Source organism: Microtus pennsylvanicus, chromosome 3 (assembly GCF_037038515.1).
Source record: "Microtus pennsylvanicus isolate mMicPen1 chromosome 3, mMicPen1.hap1, whole genome shotgun sequence".
Lineage (NCBI taxonomy): Eukaryota > Metazoa > Chordata > Mammalia > Rodentia > Cricetidae > Microtus > Microtus pennsylvanicus.
The window spans coordinates 66303791-66326384 of record NC_134581.1 but is presented as its reverse complement, the minus strand read 5'-3'; the positions used below and the strand labels follow the sequence as shown (position 1 = coordinate 66326384).

The 22594-nt window shown below is 49.5% G+C and overlaps 1 protein-coding gene across 1 annotated transcript; it reads left to right on the top strand.

The window, feature by feature from the left end:
- The first annotated feature begins 5464 nt into the window (after positions 1–5464).
- On the top strand, positions 5465–22335 carry Dnaja4 (DnaJ heat shock protein family (Hsp40) member A4). The gene is made up of 8 exons (XM_075965871.1): positions 5465–5952; positions 6275–6413; positions 12661–12841; positions 15327–15431; positions 16050–16277; positions 17193–17423; positions 21215–21315; positions 21405–22335. The coding sequence occupies exons 1-8, from the start codon at positions 5465–5467 to the stop codon at positions 21618–21620; spliced, it is 1689 nt and encodes a 562-aa protein (XP_075821986.1). The 3' UTR covers positions 21621–22335.
- Positions 22336–22594: the final 259 nt, after the last annotated feature.

The following is a 22594-nucleotide window of genomic DNA, read 5'->3' as shown; positions in this document are numbered from 1 at the left end:
GAATGCCTCACTGATAAAAGGTACCACACCACGTGGCTGACACAGACAAGAATTTAAGATATAAGAGTTAGTTAATAAGAAAGACTGAGCTAATAGGCCAACCAGTTTATAATTAATGTAGACCTCTGTGTATTTCTTTGGGACTGAATGGCTGTGGGACCTGGTGAGACAGAAACCTCTGCCAACAGAATGGTGCCAACATGGACAACTACATCCACACAAAACCTGAAAGAGCTTGGAAAGCAATTCTAGACACAAAAGAACAGAGTTAAGCATGGCTTTTTGGTAGCAGCAAAGAGCAGGTAGGCTCTTTTTGCTAGAGGCAAGTGTGTCTTATTTAAGGGAGGCTTCCTGACTCAGCTTTAGCTGCAAAAACCTTGCAGCTGTTTTAAGAGGCTCCACCACCAAACACTTAAATGGTGTTTATAAATAAGACACACTGTCAAGGCTACACACAGAAATCCTGTTTGGGGGGGGGGGACAACAAAACAAAACAACAACAAAAAACAAGAATAAAATGTTTTATAACTTCTCACTACGAAAATTAGAAGAATGAAAAGATGGATGTTTATGACAACATGGTGAGTTTCCTGAAGTTAAAATTTAACCTAGAAGTAAAAAGTGGCTCACACCTTTAATCCCAGTACTTCAGAGACGGAGGTAGGTGGATGGCTGAGGCCAGTCTGGTGGACATAGTTCCAGACAAAGATACATAATGAAAACCTTTCTCTAAAAAAATAAATAAAATAGTAAATTTTATAAACTAAATATGAAACAATCACATCCTTAAAGCCATTTGAGGCATCTCAGTCCCCCAAAACACACAACCCCTCAACAAAGGCCCATATCCCCACTTCCTCCGTTCCAGACGCAATGGTCTGTTTCTTTGAAGCCAAAGTCTTCCCACCTAGGGCCTTCACTCTTCTTTGGCACTTCTTTGGGCCCTGCAGGACCCACTACAAAGCCCACCAATGCCAGGACACCTCTTGACCCCCAGAGTCCTAGAGAAAACGCTTCCTTCCCTACCCTTATCACAGCATACAGTAGGATCTTTATTTGACTTATTCTTGCCCAATGTGAGGGTGAGAATGGTACCTGATTCCCATTGTGTCCTATACCTCCCTTAGCTAGGACACAAAATGTGTCACAAACACTTGGGTGTCACATCACTTCAATAGTGTATATTCCCAAATAAAGATGACATCAACTCTGGGTGAAGGCCACCTTCCAGAAGGAAGTATCTATCCTCTCAGAGACCAGGCTCTATAACTCACAGAAACATCAGAGGACTCTTGGGCTATGCCTGTTCAAGCAAGATGACAGTGGGCGATGAGCTCTTTCAATGAGTTCTTTTAAATTCCTATGGTGTGAGTGCTCCACGGGTCACCCAGATACTCAGGCATTGCGAGCCTGTGAGCAACTCAAGGACCCAGGTGTCACCACAGAGGAGGAACACACAACCACGGCATGATCACCTGCTCCACCTATTGTGTATGCTGAGCCTTTATACATTCTCCATTCAATTTACAACAGCCATTGAGACAGCTGCCTCTGGCCTTCCCCTCCACCCTTTCAGTGTTCCCTCTTCCTCCCCTTTCTCTTCTCCTTCCTCTTCTATTCCTTCCCCCATTCTTCCTTCCCTTCCTTCCATAGTTAATGCTGAGGATTGAACCTAGGGCATCTGAATGCTAGCCAAACACTTTGCCATCCTTGCAGCTCTTTTTATGCTTGTTGGAGGTGGACATAAAGGGTCTTCCTCAATCGCTCTCCATCTTATTTTTTGAGACAAGGCATCTTTTGAACCTGGAAGCTCACTGATTAGTGTTTGGCCAGTATGCCCCAGGCATCCTTCTATGCCTCCCTCGTGCTAGGATTACTGGCTGGTGTTGCCATGCCCAGCTTTCATGTGGGTGCTGGAAGTCAAACTCGGGTCTTCATGCTTGCATAGAAGGATGCTATAGTCAAAGCCCTCTTCTTACTTTTGGAGACAGAGATGCACAAAGTTGTCCAGGTCATCCTTGGTCGTACTCTGCAGAGCACCAGAGGCAGGATTCTCAGCCCCTGGAGTAGGAGTCTGCCATCAGGCTGAACGAGGTGCTCCTGAACTAGGGGCTCTTCTTATTTTGTTAAGGAGAGAAAGGAGTGGCCCAGGCAGAGAGTTAATTGCTTGCCCAGAGTCAAATGCTAACACAAGAAGTTCCTTGTGATAGTGAAACAATGGTGTGGATGGCAACTACTGTGTAAGACGATAAATTAACACCCCCGTCATTGGAAAGTACCAGCCCTGCCGCCCTAGGTTCTGGAGGATGGAGCGGTCCTCTCTGCCTTCTCGCTGCGCATCAGCTGCTTTCCATTTTCTGGGGTGTGTGTGTGTGTGTGCCTCACTAGTGGCTATTCATCCTCTTTCCATCTCCTCCAGGGAAGTGCTCCCCAAGGACTTTCCTTGACCCTCCTTTTCTCTCCACACTTTCTTTGAGCCAGCCACTCAAACCTGTTTGCCAAGCTCAGCCTTCTCCAGGAGAGGGCACACCCAGCTCTCATGGCCACTGCTTGTTGTTACTCCACCCAGAATGTAACCCTGTTCCCCAGGGCCCATCAGAGGAGAAGCAACCTAATAGCGCCTAAGACACCAGGGATCTGTTTTCTCTGAGCTCTGGGCTGCCATTGTAAACATGGCTCCTTCCTTCCCACCTCTCTCAAGGTACTTCCTACTCCTTGGTGTCTGACCTTTGCCCCTTCGCCAAGAAGTCCTTCTTGTCCTTTCCCTACCAGACATGGCTCTTCCTTGTCAGTCTGTAGAGGACTCAGGCTAGATTCCCTGGACGAGAGCTACCATGCTTGACTCCCCTCCTGCCTGGTCAGATAGCCCCACATCAGGAGTGGGGAACAAGGCTCATCCTGTGCCTTCTGCTTGGACATGTTGTTTAAAAATTTCCCCATTTGGAAGAGAAGGTAGTGGAACTGGGTCCACATTTCCCAAATTGCACTGCTTTATGTACCACCAGGCTCACTTTATTCTTGCAAGTCAGTACTATCATCCTTATTCTCGCTAAGGAAACTGCATTGTTCCCTGAGACTGGGAAACCAATGCCATTGGCAATAGTTTTTTTTGGGGGGGAGGGGGGGAGCAACCATGAAGATAAACATGTAACTGATAAAAGTTTGCATCTATAGCCTCAAATCCTCATAGGTGGAATTCTAGGAAACAGTTCAGATCATCAAAGTCTTTGTCAAAGACAGAAGCAGAGGCAGAAGGATCAGGGTGTTCAATGTCATTTCTGGTATTACAGCCAGTTTCAGCTGGACTCCATAAGTCTTCATCTCAAAAGACAAAGGCCAAAACCAAGATAAACAAAGCTAACGTTCAAAAATGTGTTAAGGACAGATTTTGGTCAGTAATAATTTTTGCAAGAATCCTGTGGGAATAGATTTTAACTTCTATTTGCATGAAAGTACCTGGACTTTTACAGAAAGGATAAGGGTGGAGGGAGAGGGACGAGAAGGGCTTCTTCGGGGCCAGGGAGTAAGAGATTTTAAAGGGTTGGGTGGTGTAAAGGAGCCTGGGTGGCTGTGTGTACAGGGACCAGTCAGGAGTCCACCCTCTGATGGAGACTGGGAGTCCCTAATCACAGATGTGGGCTAATGCTTCTCTGCCAGCCTGAGTTTTTTCAGGCAGGAATTTTAAGGGAGGCTGGGGTCATCTTAGAGACATAGCCTTTTCAGATCTAGGCTCAGAGGAAAGTCTAGAGGTTCATAAAGAACATTTTTATCTGCATTTAGCTTAGATTTAAAAAAAAAAAGTCCAAGTTTTAAACAGAACTTGAGAGGAAAAAAGACAGGTGGATCTCTGTGAGTTCAAGACCAGCCTGGTCTACATGATGAGTTCTGGGACAGTCAGGGATACAGAGTGAAAAACCTTGTCCAAAAAAAAAAAAAAAAAAGAGATCAGAACGTAATGGCTGAAGCAGGTGGGTGGCAAGCTCAGAAAGACTCACCTGCCTAAGAACACAGTTGGGAAGGTGCTGGGCAGCCGGCGAGGCAGCACACACCTATAATCTCAACACTTGGAAGCTTAAGACCACAAGTTTGAGACCAGTCTGGGCTATAAACTAAGATAAACTAAGACCCTGTCTTAAAAAAGACAAAAAGAAAGTAATGCTGGATTTGTAACCAGGCATCCCTGCTACCCGAATTCACAGTCCAGTTCCGTGCCCAAGTTCTGCTCAGTGAGACACCTTTCACCCATACCCATCCTACCAACACCATTCGTCCACACAAGAATGTGAGGCTGTCTGTTCCCAGCTCTGGCTTCAACCCTGGGCCCACCTGACAGGGCACCTGCACTCCGCCTGGAAGCTCTGCAATGTCTGGGATGTAGGTTAGAGTTTTAGAAGTTTTCAGATGAGCTAACATAATGCCTCATGCCTGTAATCCCAGCACTGGAGACTGAGGTTGGAGGATTCTGAGTTTAAGGGTGGTCTAGGCTCTGTTGTAAGACCCTGTCTCAAAAGCAACAGCAGTAACAAAAAACAGGAAAAAAAGAAAAATACAGGAGGAAAAGTTTCCAAGTGATCCCTATGAGCCAGGCAGGTTCTGGCTAGCTCTATAGACATCATCCTGTTTGATCCTTGTAGGTGTCCTTGAGGGATTTGAGAACTCGACAATGAACTCGTCCCAGTAGTGGAGAACTAAGCCCAGAGGCAGAGGTTCCTGTAGGAGAGAAGATATGGGACTGGGTCCCCACATTCCTGACCTCCAGCTCTGAAACTGGCCAAAGGCAGCTACTGCTCTCCAGGAGCAAGATCGAGAGGGAGAAAAGCCATGTTCCTAGGAACAGAAGCTAGTGGCCTGGCTTAATTTCTCATGGGTTTGTATCCCTATGGCACGCATGTAAGAGGAGCTTCAGCCGCCAGATTAAAACCTAGGTCAGAGGATTCCAGGGAGCTGGAAGGGCGGCTTCCTCTCCTAGGTAGTGTAGCACCAACAGAACCCTAGGTAGCTTAGCCCAGAGGGGCCTGCAGTCTTCTGATAGCGCTGCAACGGCCGTTCCACGCCCACAAATTTCAGTAGTCACGATCATGACACCCGTTGAGAGCAGCCTAGAGAAGTTGAAGATTGGACCGCCAGGCCTTCCTTGTCCGCTTCGGCACCCGTTACATCCGGACTACTGGACCCACTAAGTGTGGTTCTACCTCGGTCGTTTTGTGCACTGATATGTTGGGGAAGGGGATACCCACTCCTGAGAAAAGAAGGATCACTGCCCATCCTTGAGAGACTTGGGAGATGTCACTGCTCACACGTGACAGACGTCAACACTGCTCACAGCTGGGAGACGTCACTCCTCACCCTTGGGGTACTTATGAGGTTTCCAGCTGTGGGCAGTAGAAAGACCAGTGCCCAAACTCAGGCCACTTGAAGACCACTGTTCACACCTGCAAAGGCTAAGGGTCATCCAGCCTTCAAGATGCCTAGGGGGAAACAGCAACCGCAGGATCTCGACACCACCACAGAGGGCAGCCATCCCCAACCCCCTCAAAAATGCAACAATCCGAGGCAGGCCCCAGAGCACACCCCTGCAGTGACCGAACAGAAGGCAGCCACACCCCGGGGCAGAGGCCGGGTGGAGCCGGCAGCACTCTCACATCCCCCCCAGTCCAAGCTCCCCACCCAGGGTTCGCGCACACGAGGTCCTCCTGCAAGCCAGCGGATCCCAGAGAGGGTCAACCCCGCGGACCCACGCAAGGGCAAGGGGTCGGCCTCGGGGCCGGCCTCGGGGCGGCGTGACAGTCGGCAGCGGGCACCCTCCACCCCGAAACCGGAGCCCTCCACCCCGAAACCGGAGCCCTCCGCCACGAAGCCCGAGCCCCCCACCATGGCCCGCGGCGGCAGTCAGAACTGGAGCTCCGGGGAGTCGGACGGCCAGCCGGAGGAGCAGACATCCGAGGAGAGCGGGTGAGCGCGCGCGCGCCGGGCTGGCCCGAGAACCGAGCCCAGGAGCCGCCGGAACCTCCGCGAAGGTTCTGGGTCTTTGTGGCGTCACGCCTCCTAGCGGAACCTTCCGCCGGCGCCGAATAAAAGCCCGCGGCGGAGGCGCCGGCGGCTCGAGTGCGGCTGTGCCGGGCGCGCAAGTGGGTCCCGGGCGCACGCTCGGGACGGAGCCCCGGGAGCGGCGGCGACCGAAACGGTGACGCGCAGGCCGGCGGCGGGGGCGCGGGCCGGGGGCCCCGGGGGCGTCGGGGACGCGCTGACCCGCCTCGCCCGCCCCACCCCGCAGAAACAAGATGGTGAAGGAAACCGAGTACTATGACATCCTGGGGGTAAAGCCCAACGCGTCCCCGGAGGAGATCAAGAAGGCCTATAGGAAGCTGGCGCTCAAGTACCACCCGGACAAGAACCCGGATGAGGGCGAGAAGGTGCGGGGCTGCGCGGGGCGCCGGGGTCACGGGAGGACCCGGGCTGTGAATTATTGACGGCGACGCGGAGGCTGTCTGCAGGCGCCGCGCCAGTCTGAGGGAGGCCGCGGGGCGCGGTCAGTGGGGGACACCTAGCCGGCTGCGACTGGTGCGGGCTGTGAGCCCCAGCAGCCACTCTACAAGTGTTTTTGGAGCCTCTGCCTCCCGGCTGTGAGGACCCTGGTGGGCTCCGGCACTGACCTGTGCGAGCCCAGCTCTCACAACTCCTGTTGGCATTCCTGTGGGAGAGGACGCCAGCAAACCAGAAACCCCGGCACGGGTGAACAGAAGCTGCGTGCTTGGTGGGCACGGCTGGCAGCGAACTACTTTTGTGTTTATATTCCATTTGTTGCATAAGCCCTAGGGATGAGTTTCTGTGATCTCAGTTGTACCCTAGACAAACCCAGTGTTCCTTTTGAGAGGAAATGAGTGGATGTGATCTATGAGGCCACCTCCTGCCTGTATCCAGTTTTAGGACACTGAATTGTCACTTTTTTGGTCGTTGTTAAACAGGGATGCAGAAGTCTGTAACCTGACACATCTGTTTATAGTGAGAACTCCGGGTTTCCTGTGACAAATGACCCGCAGTTGACCATAAGTACCTACAGATAATAGGCTGAAATGCCCTGCGTATTAATGACCTAAATTAAACCTTTCATCCTGTTTACAGAAATAAAACATTCATTTTGTTCCCAAAGAGGACATGCCCCACCTGAATAGGCGACTAAGTGTACCAGCCATTGTAAGGAGAGCTGGCTAGCTATCCCATTTTTCCCCCCTTCACATTTGCTATTTAAAAAAGAGAAAACAAGCAAACCAAAAGGGGGAGCAAAAACTTTTGGATGTCCCAGATGAGTTTGGGGGTGAGTGCCGTGGTAGAAGCTGAGAGCAGTGGCGTCTGGACCGCTTTTGGAGCTACAGTCATCATCCCATCTAGCATTTAGATCTGTGGAAATGATACTTGGATCAAAATGCCTGTCTGTCTTTGTAATTCCAAGCTGGAGCAGGCAAGCTACTTAAGGAAGGCTGGCTGGTGGCGGCAATGATAGAATATTTATATTTAGCCACATGTGCCGAACGTGGCTGTCACAAGTTTCAGGCACTTCGCTGTAAGCCCGTTCCACCCGTTTGTGTGCTCCGGTCTATATTTAGGTGGCTTACTGTAGCTTTTAACATCACCGGCATTGTGTCAGTGATTCGCACATGTATTCCCTCAGTTCCTGGTTGTCTGTCGCTGCCATTTTCTTTTTGATATTTCTCTGTGTATGGGTGCTTTGCCTGAGTGTGTATTTGTGCACCACGTGCCTGCCTGTGGTGCCCTTGGAGGTCAGGTGTTGGGTCCTCTGGAACTGGAGTTATAGACGGTTGTGAGCCTACCATATTGGTGCTGGGAATTGAACCCTAGTTCTCTGCAAGAGTGGCCAGTGCTCTTAACTGCTGAGCCATCTCTCCAGCCCTGCTGACAGTCTCCTTTAAGGAGAGCTTCTAGGCTTCTGACATCATGTTCAGCAGGCAGCTTGGAGGAAAGCCTTCCACTCTGGCTCCAGTCACATCGCGTTCACCAAGCAGGTCCCCATTTGCATACTGTTTGAGATGAGGGTGCATTTGGTGTGGTTACATTTGCCCTCTTCACATAGTACCTACCTGCCTGGGCAGGTCATTTGCCCTTTGTTTGAAACGAATATTTGTTTATAGCCAGGTATCCAAGTTAGTATTAAATAAATCTTTTACACAGTGAGAAGGGGCAGGTCCATCTTTTTTGCCGGGAGTGGGGCAGTGTGTACCCACTTTTGGAAATGCATCTCCCTCTCTACTTCCCACGAGGGGGTGATCCATTTTTTTTTTTACTTCTTTTCTAAGACATCTTGGCAGAGGTTGCTCCTGACCACAGACTGGCTGACCAACCCTCATCCCTATCCTACCGTGATGGACCTTATTAGTCTTGTGCATGTTCCACATGAGTGGGTGGGTGGGGGTCTATTCATGCCTGAGGTCAGGAGAAGAAAGACTTTAATTCTGTAATTCCACATGTATGCAGGAGCGTTTCCAGAAGTAGGGGGAAAGCCAGAGTAGAGGAGGACTGGGGGGAACTGTGGATTGCGGAGCAGTGGGGGTGAGGAGACTGGGGACGCAATCTGTAGAAACTGCTAGAGAGATCCCAGGAGGCTCCTTCACTCCATCACTCATCAAACAGCTTCTGTCCTGGGATGTGCTGGGCACACCATGCCGACTTTTCCAGGTCTTTTCCCCAGGTTTTTGTGAGGATTTTGTGTGTAGTTTTGGACTCCTTTATATGCTGTGGGTGGGAATTTGCTGGGTTTTTTTCACCTAAGTTTGTCACTAGATTATTAAGGTCGTCCTCACAACTAGACTGAGTCTGTGCTTTCCCACCTTGTCCTGGGACAGCTGGGAAGCCCTCAGTGTTGGTCTTTGTTTTCTGCTCTGTTGTCCTGTGTTGCTAAGCAGTGGGCAGTCCGTGTTTGTCGTCACTCTGCCCTGCATGGAGTCTGTGCTTGTTCTAGCTGCAGTTGGTTTTCTGCAAGACCCAGAGGGGCAGGCCAGCAATAGTCCCTTTCAGGGGTGGCGAGAGGACATCATTTATTGAGACGTGTCTGGTCCTTTGGCCAGTTCCATTGTAAATTTTAGTTTGAGTGACAGGTTTTCAAGATAAAGCTCTTGGCAGACTGTAACAGTACAGAGTTTTCAGAGTATGAGCTGGGCTATAGCTCAGTTGGTAAAGTGCTTACCCAGCATGCACAGGACCCCAGGGTTTGGTGCCCAGTGCCACAACAGCCAGGTGTCATGGTATATGCCTGCAATCCTAGTATTTGGGAGATAAAAGTAAGTGGATCTGAAGTTCAAGGCTATTTTTGCTATATAGTAAATTCTTGGGCAACCTGGGATTTGTTAGACGCTGTCTTAAAGAAAAAGGAAAATCTAGGAAGTTTCAGAGTATAGAAGAAAAGCCACTCAGAGCATGCCTGGTCTGACTGGGTGTCTCTCCAATCACCCCACCCCCACTCACCCTTCCTTTTGTTTCTGATCTCACTTTGTTACAGTCTCATCCAGCAGTGCAGGTGACTTCATGGCAACCCTCCTGCCTCAGCCTCCTCGGGTGCAGGGACTATAGGATGAGCTAATATACCTGGCTTTCTTTTTTCTTCACTTAATAACTTATCATAAGCTATGTGGCTCTCAGAGCCATTTCTTAGCTGAATTACATGAAGAGTCTATGGTAAAGATCAGAGAACCCTAGTCCCAACTGGGAAGAAAGGAGACCTTTGTAGGAGCTGAGTTAGACCCTGGAGTACGGGGTCCCCAGAGGTAGGAGGACCTCTTACCAGCATTTGGGGCCTCTGTCCCATCAGGTCTGACCTGCAGTTGAATCCACCAAGTGACAGGGCAGTTCTGTTCATTCTTCAGTCTGTCTGTTAGGTCCTAGCCTCTTTGGGGCATTCTGGGTATTTGGTGAGTGTAGGCCCTCTCCTGGAGCATCCTTGCTTTCAAGGAGACCAGAAGCCCCAGGGGCAGGCAGCCTAGTTACTTCCTGACCATCCAAACTGTTTACAGAACCCCTGTCTCAGGTTGGTGTGATTTTATGGTTTTGTTTTGCTGAGGAAAGCAATGGTAGTGGGTGATACTTCCTTGAAAAAAATTATAGGAATTAATTTGTCTAAAGATCTAACTGCCGGATGTATGATGCCGGGTGTATGGTTTTGTGTGTTAGCATGGAGGTGCAAGCATTCCACGGCCTCTGGTGGAGGGGAGACAATTTTTGGAGTCAGTACTTGCCTTCTGCCTTGCTTTTGAAGCCACGTCTTTCTTGTTTCTGCTACTCTGCAGAGTACTCCAGGCTAGTTGGCCCTAGAGCAACCCCTGTCTCCTCCCATAGTACTGGAGGTTACAGATGCACACCACAACAGCTTTTGTGTGTGCTCTGGAGATCTGAACTTGGGTCATCAGGTTTGCATGGTAAGCACTCCCTCCTGGGGGCTGCAGAAATGGCTGAGAGGTTAAGAGCGCTTACCATGCACGGGTCCCTGGCACCCAGGTCAGGTGGCTCACAGCCCCCTGTAACTCCAGCACCAGGGGGATCCTTATGTCCCCTTCTGTCCTCCAGGGGAGCCTACACGCACATAGGGATATGTAACACACACACACACACACACACACACACACACACACACACACACGTCTGTCCTTCAGAGTAAAAATCAGCCTCAGGAGGGTCAAGAGCCAACCTCATTTATTCATCTCTGAACTTCCAGAATTGAGCTCTTCATTTAGTAAATATTTGCCAAATATCATCCAAATGGTAGACACAGTTGTAGGCTTAGGGATGCCCTTAGTACTCCCAAGTTGATAGAAACCCTGTCTTCATGGGGTTTCTCTCACAGTGGGCCATAGCAAGAGTAGTAGATGGTACAGTGAGGCTGGGTGGTGGTGGCGCACGCCTTTAATCCCAGCACCCAGGAGGCAGAGGCAGTGGATCTCTGTGAGTTAGAGGCCAGCCTGGTCTACAAAGAGAGTTCCAGGATATTCAGAACTGTTACACAGAGAAACCCAGTCTCAAAAAAACCAAACCAAAATAAAACAAAATAAAAAATAGATGGTATAGCTTGATAGAAAATATTGCCTTGGTAGGGCTGAGAGACCGCAGGTGGGCTTGCAGCGTGAAAGCTGGGACTTGTGAGGTTGGGCTGGGAAAGGAGGCTTCCAGCAGAGACAGGAAGACCTGTGCTTGTCACAGGGACCCCTGGGGCACATGGTTCAGTTTCAGAAAGAGCAAGGAGGCTGTGGACCAGAGCCAGAATTGGGATCTGGAACTTGGAAGATGGAGGCAGGAAGACTTGTGAGTTTGAAATCATCCTGGGTGCTACAAAGTGAGACCATCTATAAAAACAAAACAAAAACAGCAGAGGCCGGAGAGGAGAGGAAGACAGAGTTGGGTTGTAGGTGGCAGCGAGGATGGTGGCCTGGTAGGGTCACAGTTCACAGGCTTGGTGCGGAACAGGCTGAAAGGAGCCAGGCCACAAGGTGGCAGAGGACAGAACTGCATGTTTTAGTGTATGTCTTATTTTAGGAAGGTGCGTATACTTAAGAGAAGAACGTGACTGGAAACATACCCTCCACAAAGACAAATAAATGGTCACATAGTTGTCCTATTTGAGCTTTTGTGAATAATACGCAGTTAAATACTGCATGCAGCATACTCTCCCTGGGAGAAGGACACCACAGGAATTAGCAAACGTATGACTTTCACATGGGAACATGTTTAATATTTCCCCATTTGTTCCAAGAGCATCCTTTCTAGCCATTTTTCCCTGTGTGTAATACATCCCAGAATGAACCTCTGTGTTTGGTTCATTTAGTTGTCCTGTCTTTTAGATTTACAGAATGTCTCTCCCTCAATTTCGGTTTCCTAGTTCTTTTTGTTGTTTGTTTATTTTTTGGGTTTTGAGACAGGGTTTCTCTGTGTAGCCCTGGCTGTCCTGGAACTCACTCTGTAGACCAGGTTGACCTCGAACTCAGAGATCCTCTTGCCTCTCTGCCTCCCTAGTGCTGAGATTAAAGGCGTTCACCACCACTGCCCATCTACTAGTTCTTTCCTTACAGTTGGCTTCTGGTGATAAATTTTTGGCAGGTGTGCCACACATGGTACTATGTCTGTCACCAAGTTCAGGAGTGGCGGCTGGGGGAATAGCACCACAGAAATTGTTAACAGGTGAGGCAGGTGGACATCTCCCCCATGCCCGCCAGGATTGTCAGGCAGGACCGCGAGGGGCAGTGTAGGTCTACACGCAGCAGCTGGCATGCCAGCAGGTGCTCACAGATGGCTGTGGTTGAATTTCACACCTGTAAACTAGGAAAGTGGTCCCTGTAGCTGGAAACCCTGGGACACCTGGAGCCCTGGGCTGCAGCCATTTATAGGTGAAGCCTTGCTGGGTCTCCTATCTCCATGTCTTCTAGCTGGTTCTGCCTGCGTGGAGACAAGTTTTTTCCCCATTCCTATTTCTAACCCTGTTCTCGGAACAAATTTCTTTATGATGTTTGTCCCTTACGTCCCACTTAAAAAAGACAGCAAATATGTAGACTAATGGCTGGAGGGACAGGCTTTTGTGATTACATTTGGAGGTAGGCTTGCATATAGGAAAATATCTCAAACCTCTCTGGGACTCATTTTAAATCTCTCATTTTTTTCCCAAAGTTTAAACTTATATCCCAGGCATATGAAGTACTTTCAGATCCAAAGAAAAGAGACATCTATGACCAAGGTGGAGAACAGGCAATTAAAGAAGGGGGCTCGGGTAGCCCCAGCTTCTCTTCGCCCATGGATATCTTTGACATGTTCTTTGGTGGTGGAGGACGGATGACTAGAGAGAGAAGAGGTAAATGGTTTTAACTTAATTTTTCCCATTTATTTGTGTGTGTGTGTGTGTGTGTGTGTGTGCGTGCATGCATGCATGAGCAGCGGTGTGTGTAAGACAGAGACAACTTGCAAGAGTTGCTTCTCTCCTTCAGCAGGTTCTCAGGCTTGGTGGTAAATGCCCTCACCCTCTGAGCTGTCTTCCCAGCCTGTAATGTTTGTGAACATGTAAGCAAGCTTTATATTGTACATGCTACAGGAATCGAGATGTATGCTTTAAAAGGGTGTGCTTGTGGTATTTGGGGATTTTTAAAATAGTTCTGAATTTTAGTACTCAGGCTGCTGGAAGCTCTTGTGTGTACCTTTCCAGTGTTCCACATAAAAAGAGGGGATGGGATTATAGACAGAATAGAGGAACACGTGTACTGCTAGCATCCAGGAGGCCGGGGGAGGAGTATTACTGAGTTCTAGGTCAGCTGGAGTTGCATAGTGATACCCTTGGAAGGTCAAGTCAATCTGTTTTGGATCAGGCACCAAAGTGTCCAAAGGGACAAAATTGACCCCTCAATGCTTAACAAATCTGTCAAGAGTGGCCCTCTTCCCTCCCCCCACCACTTCTCACCAACTCTTGGGCCCCATCCCAGCCAGGGCCTGTAGGCTCTCTCATTACTGTGATGGGACACTGCCCTGTTGAGGGTGGCCTCATACCCAGCCAACATCAGGTTTTCTAAGAGACAGAGTTGACCTCTGTTTTAAAATCTTTGTAAAATAAATAACCGTTTCAAAATCCATTCTGGTTAACAGCTTCAACCCCAGGAGGTAAATGAGCCCAACCCCCTGCTGCCTTGGGTTCATCTTCCCCTTACCCTCTTCCTCCCCCATACCTCCTTTCTTTTTGAGTTAGGGTTCCATGTGTCCTGGGCTGCCCTCAAATTCCCTATGTAGCTGGGGGATGATCTTGAACTTGTGATCCTCCTGCTTCTGCCTCCCAGAGCTTGGTGCACGCTAGATAAATCACCCTGCCCACTGTGCTCCATCCTCGTCATTCTCTCCTCCTCACCCGCTGCCTGCCAGCAGTGCCTGCTGTGTTGTCGAATTCTCCCTGGCCCACAGCCCCTCCCCTGCCAGTCACTGCTGATAATCCACTTTGGATCCTAAAGCCATATATACAGCCAGGCTGACTACACTGCTAGATAAAATCAGGAGAAATGTGTCCTTCATTAGTTTTAAGATGTGTGACTTTGGTCCGTGAGAAACCCTGGGTGAGTGTATTTGTTCTCACATTATAATTGGCCTTGAACTTTAAAAAGCATGGGTGTCGATTCTTTGCACACAGTGTTCTGAAAATCACAGTGTTTATGAGGGAAAATCTGTCCCCGCCTCTGGGTGTTCTGCCTGCTCGTGTAATTGACAGTGTGGACATGATTAAAACTGGCATTCTCTTGCCCAGCTCCCTAGCTGTCCTGAAATAAAAAGCTTCACGCCCTTAATTAAGTCATCTCTCAAAGTTGGCAGCCAATAAACCAGGACACCTTGTCCTAGTGACACCCAGAACACCTGGGCAGCAAGGAAGGTGTTGCTGTGTTGGTCCCCGGGAGCAGGTGTACTGCACCCTGCGGGCTAGGCTCCCCCCCCCCATCCTGCATGCAGGTATAAGATTTGGTCAGAGAAAGCACTGCTGCTTGGCCATGTATGCAGGAGGGCTTGGAGAGTAAGCGGCCTGGTGCCCGTGCAAGAGTCAGTGGAGGAGACTCAGACCTTCGTCTGAGGAAAGGGCTTGTCCCGTGGAGGACTTCATGTCTCCCTGCCCTCAGATGTGCTCTCAGAAAACAGGTGGAGGCTTTTTGACAGGTGGAAGTTCTCCATCTTGGCAGGGCACCTGGAGGATGGGTTGGTTAGATGCTGAAGCCTTACTTCTCTGGGGGAGGAGGGGCTTGGCCCCAGCTCTGAGTATTGGGGACTTGTTTTTTACTCTCTGGGCTCTTTTGGGGCCCACCACCCAGGTCCCAAATAAATCACACACACAGTCTATTTCTTTCTTATGAATGCCTGGCCTTAGCTTGGCTTGTTTCTAGCCAGCTTTTTTTAAACTTAAATTATCCCATCTACCTTTTGCCTTTGGACTTTACTTTCCTCTATTTCTGCCTAGCTTGTTTTACTTCTTACTCAGAGGCTGGCTGGGTAGCAGGCCTCCTCTTTTCTTGCTCCTTGATCTTCTCATAGTTCTCCTATTTATTTTCTCTGCCATCCAGCCCCACTATTGGCCATTCAGCTCTTTATTAGACCAATCAGTGTTAGACAGGCAAAGTAACACAGCTTCACTGAGTTAAACAAATACAGCACAAAGAATGCAACACATCTTTGCATCATTAAACAAATGTTCCACAGCATAAACAAATGTAACACATCTTCAACTAATATTGTGCAATAGGGACTCCGCAAGGGTCATGATGTATAGTAAGGCCGTGGTCGGATCAGTCCGTAACTGGCTCTCTCTCCCTCGGCAGGCAAGAATGTCGTGCACCAGCTGTCGGTAACTCTGGAAGACTTATATAATGGAATCACTAAGAAACTGGCCCTCCAGAAAAATATAATTTGTGAGAAATGTGAAGGTAAAAACTAATTTTGGAACGATTCTCACACTCAGATCTCTTGTTTCTACTTGTTTCCTAGCTCAGAGAAAAATAATCGATCTTTTCAAATGTGGGGGCCAAGCAGGGTTTGGAAACAGGGAACCCTGCAGTCCCACCTGGGACTGCACCTGTTTGAATGTTTCTATTTTTCTGGGTTGAACAGCTATTCAGTGTGTTGATATTTATCCTAAAAGTTTCAAAGTCTGGACATTTCTCCTAATGTGGGGGTTGGCGGTTTCCCTGTGAAGGGTGCAGCAGCAAACATCAGCTTTCTTCTCCATCACAGCGCGTGAGGGAATGTGCCTGTGTCCCAGTAAAGCCTTATTTAGGTTAATATAATTCACACAAATGTTGTCCCACAAAGAGCTAGTCCAACTGTGACAGCCTGCACTGATGACTTGGGTCCTGTAGTTCCCTGCATGCCATGCACCTGTGGCATGGGTGTGAGCTCCCTGGGGTTTAGAAGTTAACATCTGGAGAGGCTCTGCCTGCCTGTTCCCTTCCACACAGCCCCAAGGCGGTGCCCAGCAGGATAGGCGGCTCCCCGCTGAAAGGAATGCAGCTCTCCTGCTTGTTGTCTTCCACCTCCCTCCGCAGGCATTGGCGGGAAGAAGGGGTCCGTGGAGAAGTGCCCCCTGTGCAAGGGGCGAGGGATGCAGATCCATATTCAGCAGATCGGGCCGGGCATGGTGCAGCAGATCCAGACTGTGTGCATCGAGTGCAAGGGCCAGGGCGAGCGCATCAACCCCAAGGACCGTTGTGAGAACTGCAGCGGTGCCAAAGTTACCCGCGAGAAGAAGATTATCGAGGTACACGTGGAGAAAGGTGAGGCTGCGCGCTTAGCGCTGTAGGGCTTACACGCTAGTCATGGCATCCATGGGGTGTCAGGGATGTGGCTCTGTGGCAGCATGTTTACCAGACAAGCACTGCCAGGAGTCCCTTTCCAGGGCATCTTCCTATGACCTTCCCTGGCCTGAGGAAGGACCAATGAGGTCACAGAAAAACTTTTAAAAGTTTTCCCAATGAAGCCTTGACTTCAGGATTGTTCAACTGCCCTCACCTGTCCTTCTCAGTGTCCTTTGGAATCTTTTAAAGTATTCTTCCCAACAGCTTTTATTGCTCACTGGGTGCCAGAGCTTGTTAAGGTTTTTGGACCTGTCTCCCCCTACACACACACACACACACACACACACACACACACACACACACCATCCCTTCCCCGCTGCTGCTCCAGATTCTCCCAAATGCAGCGCCTCTCCTTGCTGTCTCATCTGGTACCATCTTCTTAAGGCACATTTCAGTCCCTTCTGTTTTTCCAACGATCCTGATTCTGAATTTCTGATCCAGCAAATATGTCATATATCAGATGAGACCAAGTCAAGCCATGAGCTGCTAGAAGAACTTAAACCTGCCTTGACCTTGTGTCTGTAACCAGCATTCTCTTGGCTTCAGGCCACAGAGCCTGAAGTGGGTTGTGACCTCCTCACACTTGAGTGCACGTGGCCTAGGAGTGTGATCTGGTCAGATGTGAGCATTATTTGCTCTCTTCCTGCTTCGCCTTTGACTCAGCCAGTGGTGGAAGTAAAGCCTTTGCTAGGCAGTTATCCCAGCTACTCCTCCAACACCGTGCCCACGGGAGGTGGAGGTTTAATGAGTTAAGAGCCCCAAAGATCTCGGTCCCTTCAACAGCGCTGAGCTCTGCTGTGAGAAGTGGCTAATCCGAAGGGTGATGTTTCATAGGTATGAAGGATGGGCAAAAGATACTGTTTCATGGAGAAGGAGATCAGGAGCCTGAGCTGGAGCCTGGTGATGTCATAATTGTGCTTGATCAGAAGGATCATAGTGTCTTTCAGAGACGAGGCCATGATTTGATCATGAAAATGAAAATTCAGCTTTCTGAAGCTCTTTGTGGCTTCAAGAAGACAATAAAAACACTGGATGATCGAGTCCTTGTTATCACATCCAGGTCAGGTAGGTACCGCCCTCCCCATACTCTAAATATTTTAAAATAATGAAGTCATCTTATTCTTTTAAGGATATATTTTATTTTTAATTATGCATATGTGTATATGCCCTTGTGTGGGTGTGTGCGCAGTGTAAGTGTACCTGTGGAGGCCAGAGGATCTTCCTGGAGCTAGCGTTACATACAAGCAGTCACCTGACGTGGGACCTGTGGAGGCCAGAGGATCTTCCTGGAGCTAGCGTTACATACAAGCAGTCACCTGATGTGGGACCTGAACTCTGCTCCTGAACTATAAGAACAGAACCTATTCTTAATTGCTAAACAATCTTTCAAGCCCCTAAATTTAATTTCTTACAATATACTGTGTGTGTGTGTAGGTCAGAGGACAACTTTGGGGAGTTGATCCTGTCCTCTGCTGCAGGTTCTGGGTCCACTCTGGTCGCCGTTTGTGCAGCCAGAGCCTTTACCCGCTGCGCATCTCGTCGGCCTCACGCTATGAAGTTACCATGCATGACTGGAGAATGTGATGAATTTCTTTACTATTCTCCTGGGGTAGGAAGGGGGCTCTTAAGTAAGAATCTTCTGAGCCTGAAGTTTTATCTAGACTCTTCCAGATCCGCTTAAAATTTACACATTTGGTAGTGGACCACAGCTGATCACAAGCCTTTTCTATCAAGTAGGGTCTGTGCTGATTCTTGTATGTTCCTCTGGTTTCTGAGCTGTTACCTATGAGAACGTTTTCAAATAGGATTTTCCTGCGGTGAAATGGGGGAAGACATTAGCTGTGAGCTTATCTTCAGAAGCTTCCACAGGAACTGACTGCACACACCCATGGGAGCTGTCTCTGGGCTGAAAAGGGGTCCTGGGACCCCAGGCTCTCAGCATCCAGGAAGGCTGATTTACACACATCATGGATCCATGCAGGCTCTAGAGCACCTGCCTAGAAGGGACTGAGGTTGAGGCTGGGCTAATGGCAAAGGCAGCTGTGCACAGCCAAGGTGTCTGCATAATATGGAAGAAGCTGAGCAATCTAGGTGCTCTGGGGTCTTGGCACAGGCAGGGGTTTCCAATAAGGAGGTTGGGGGGTTGTAAAAAGCCTGCAGCACAGGCGGTGGGAGCTGGTGATAAGACCCAAGTCCTGTGGGGCAGGCGAGCACCTGCGTCTGTGGCCAGCCTCCAGGACCACTCCTGCCTCTGCCAAAATCCCTTCCTGCCTTCCCTTCTTCCCAGTCTTGTCTGCTGCCTCCCTCTGACTCCTTTGCTGGAGGTGATGGGAAATGAGATTGCGTTTCTAAACTCATCAATTTATGGTGATTTTTAAAAATCTGAGTTTCAAACTTATATGCATGTTGGTATATGCACATAATCCTAGTACTCAGTATGCTGGAGTCAGAGATTGCAAGACTGAAGCCAGCCTGGGCTGAGTCGGAAAGATGCTCTTTCGGTGGAGACAATGTGTGTATGTGCAGGGATGTAGCTCAGTGGATAGAGCAAAGCTCTAGGTTCAGTCCCCAGCTCCGCACAGACCAGGTGTGCCGGAGCAGGCTTGTAAGCTCAGCGGGAAGAGCTTGAGCAAGAAGATCAGACTTAGAAAAAGCTGTAAGAATGAGACTGTCTCAAAAACAAAACATTTCTCAAGCTTACAAAACGTTGTAGAGATAAAAACATACAAGGTCCACCAGTATGAGATTTGTCACTAACCTTTTACCCCATTTGCTCTTCTGTTTGTGGTGTGCATGCGTACTTCATCCAGGGTCATTGGCAAGCACTGCACCGTGATGCAGTCTGCACCGTGATGCAGTCTGTACCATTTTAAAAGCTGACGCCTTTCTACAGGCTCTGCGCCACAACCCTCCCAGCTGCCCAGTTCCTCCTGTCACTTGAAGTAGAAAGTTTAAGGACCTGTGGCTCACACAAGGCCTCAGGTCATTGCTATGAACAGGACCAGCCTGGTTGTGTGTCTCAGACCCCAGACTGTAGCCATTCTTAGAGCCAGGGCTTGCAGCATTTGAATGGCTTCTTTGGAAAAGTTCGTTCTTCACCAAGGGTGGAGAATATGACAAGTTTCAGGGCATCCTGGTAGAATTCCCAGAGGCAGGGCCTCCCTCTGCCTTTCCTGCCCCCAGCCTGGGGAAGGTGGGAGTCAAGGATAGAAGTAGGGATATGGGGAAGGAATCCCAAAGGGAGGGGAAACAAACTCTTAGAAATCCATTTCCTTGCTCAGGTAGGAAAAGGGCAGGGCATCTAAAAAACCTGATAAAAATTTCTTTGGGGGATTTTGTGTGTGCATGTGTGTGTACGTGTGTGTGTGTGTGTGTGTGTGTGTGTGTGTGTTGCTCTTTTCCTTTCTCCTTTGGTATTGGTTTCTCTCCCCCTTCCTTCACTGTTGAATCTCTTGAGGAGTCACAGTTGATTAAAGCAGGGGCTACCTCTGGCAGAGGTGGCCAGGGCTTTTCCCTTTTCTCCCTTATGGTTTTCCACTCTTGGCCTCAGGGTTCCCAGCTCCAGCTCTTGGGAGCTGGGCTGGGGACAGTATTAAGTGGCACCTGAGGAAACAAACAGAAAGGGTGCAGAAGACATCCCCGCTAACAGCACAAAAGCTCAACAACCTGGCCTGTTCAGCTACGCAGTCACCTTACCATCCTCCATGGGCAGGGATGACCCCAAGGAGAGTGCACTGGCACACTGTAGATTTTAAAACTACTGTGAAAGACGTACCACTTTCTGTAGAGTGCTGTTCCCCTGGGGAGGAACTGCTGAATAAGATGTCCTTAGCTTCCTTTATCCTTTCCCCTTTTTCTCTCAACATTCCTTTTTCTTGTCCGTTTTTATCTCTTACGTTTTGTGGTACTGCAGACTGAACATAGGCTCTTGTGCATACTAGGAAGGCCCTGGACAACTGAGCTACAGCCTAGCCTTTGTCCATTTTCATGGGCACATTTTCCAGACACCTCTCTGTCCCGGATGTCTTCCGTGCCTGCCGGGAGATGACACTTTTAGTCTTAGGGGAGCATCTTAAGTGCCCCAGGTTCTAAGCTCCCATGTTGCCTTTAGAGATATTGCCAGCATGGACAAGGCAGAGCATGTGGTGCGGGATATCCCAGCTCACCAGCCTGAAGCAGAGCATGTAGTGCAGGATATCCCAGCTCCCCAGCTTGAAGCAGAGCATGTGGTGCGGGATATCCCAGCTCCCCAGCTTGAAGCAGAGCATGTGGTGCGGGATATCCCAGCTCCCCAGCTTGAAGCAGAGCGTGTGGTGCGGGATATCCCAGCTCCCCAGCTTGAAGCAGAGCGTGTGGTGTGGGATATCCCAGCTCCCCAGCTTGAAGCAGAATGTGTGGTGCAGGATATCCCAGCTCACCAGCCTGAAGCAGAGCATGTGGTGCGGGATATCCCAGCTCACCAGCCTGAAGCAGAGCACATGCTTTGTGAGCAGGCAAGTCAGTCAGGAAGCTGTTCCTTGAGCAGGGAGCTGGGAGGCTCCTGTGAATCCCTAAGCTCTGCCTGAACCTGTGAGCAGCACAGACACCCTCTCTGTGTTAGGGACATTCACAATTGCTTGAAGAGACAGCTGGGCAGGTTCTGGCCCTATTGGAGGCCAGGTGAGGGGGCCTGACTTTAAACCATTCCACATTATGGTAGAGGTCTTAGTGTGCTTGCTGCCTTCCTGATGTGGGCCAGGCGGGTAGTCTGCCCATCATCAGTGCGGAGCCAGTAGAGCCCACCGTCACTGTCCTGAGGAGTCAGCCTCTCCAGGCTCCCTGCCTTCCTTTCTCATAAAGGAATCTTCTCTGTGCAGGTGAGGTGATAAAGCATGGAGACCTGAAGTGTGTGCGCAACGAGGGAATGCCCATCTACAAGGCCCCACTGGAGAAAGGGATGCTGATCATACAGTTTTTAGTAAGTGCATCCTTTTCTCTGAGTTACACCATCAACTGCCTCGACGGAAAGCAAAGAAACCCCATGTCCCTGTGTGCTCACCTCCGCAGGTCATCTTTCCCGAGAAACACTGGCTTCCTCAGGAGAAGCTTTCTCAGCTGGAGGCTCTGCTCCCCGCGCGGCAGAAGGTGAGAATCACGGAGGACATGGATCAGGTGGAGCTGAAGGAGTTCAATCCCAATGAGCAGAGCTGGCGCCAGCACAGGGAGGCCTATGAGGAGGATGATGAAGGGCCCCGCGCTGGTGTGCAGTGCCAGACGGCATGATGGCGCAGTGTGGCATGGCCTGCTCGGACTAGTACACGATGAATGTAAACGTGGCACAATGAAAATGGCATCGCTTTAATAGCCTCATGTTTGGGGTGTCCTGTGTATGTGTTCAGCAGTCCTCATTGCTGAGTTGTCTTTGGGTTTTCTTGTTTCTCTTCTAGTTGTAACTTAAGTTATAGCTTGATTTATATTTAAATGTTTTAAGTTCAATCATGTCTAGTCTGCATATGGAATCTGTTCATTTGTACTTCCAGGACATACTCTGGAGATGCTAGTACCACATTGACCCTTTGTGCTTCTTAGTGGCTTTGCCATGGTTCAGTTCCACAGTTGGCCCAGATAGCAACGCTTGGCCCCTAACAAAGGCCAAGAAGGTCTGGTCCATCTCTAAACTGTGGTTTTTCTCCCTTTCCTCCCTTGGCAAAGTCACCGAAGTATGAGCTCAGGTCTGCTAATATTTCTGAATCTAGACTCTAGCACTCTTAGACAATACAAAGCACATACATGGCTTGCACTTGGCCCAGCATGCCTGTTCATACTGAGTAGGCTGCACTCAGAGCTGCAGGGCCAGTCTAGCTCCACTGTCTGTCCCGTGAGTGGTTACAAAGGGCTTTGTCTAACCATCTGTCTAGGAAGTTTTCTGAACTTTCCAAGCCTTGTGATGACAAACCCATTTTAAATAAGCCAATAAAGCCATCTGCCTGTGACCCCACACCTTGTTCGTTGTGGTTTTAATGAGTATCTGCTGACAACTTTTGCAATGTTGTCCCACCAAAGTGCTTACCCTCAGAAGGCTAAACCCTCCCGTGTTCCTGGCAGCCTCTATGTAGAAGCACCCAAGGGAGAATACTGAAGGCTTAGCCCCCAGCACAGCCGTCTGGGGTCTCCAGATGACGTAAGGGTATGCAATAGCACAGAACCCTCAGTATTTTCACCTTCTTCTCCAGACCGCTCCTTCCTCGAGGCCCGTT

Excerpts from the sequence above, each read along its gene's own strand:
- Dnaja4 (XM_075965871.1), top strand. The coding sequence starts at position 5,465 with ATGCCTAGGGGGAAACAGCAACCGCAGGATCTCGACACCACCACAGAG. Across the intron at positions 5,953-6,274 it reads CAGACATCCGAGGAGAGCGG|AAACAAGATGGTGAAGGAAA; the intron begins GTGAGCGCGCGC and ends CCCACCCCGCAG. Across the intron at positions 21,316-21,404 it reads TGCTGATCATACAGTTTTTA|GTCATCTTTCCCGAGAAACA; the intron begins GTAAGTGCATCC and ends TCACCTCCGCAG.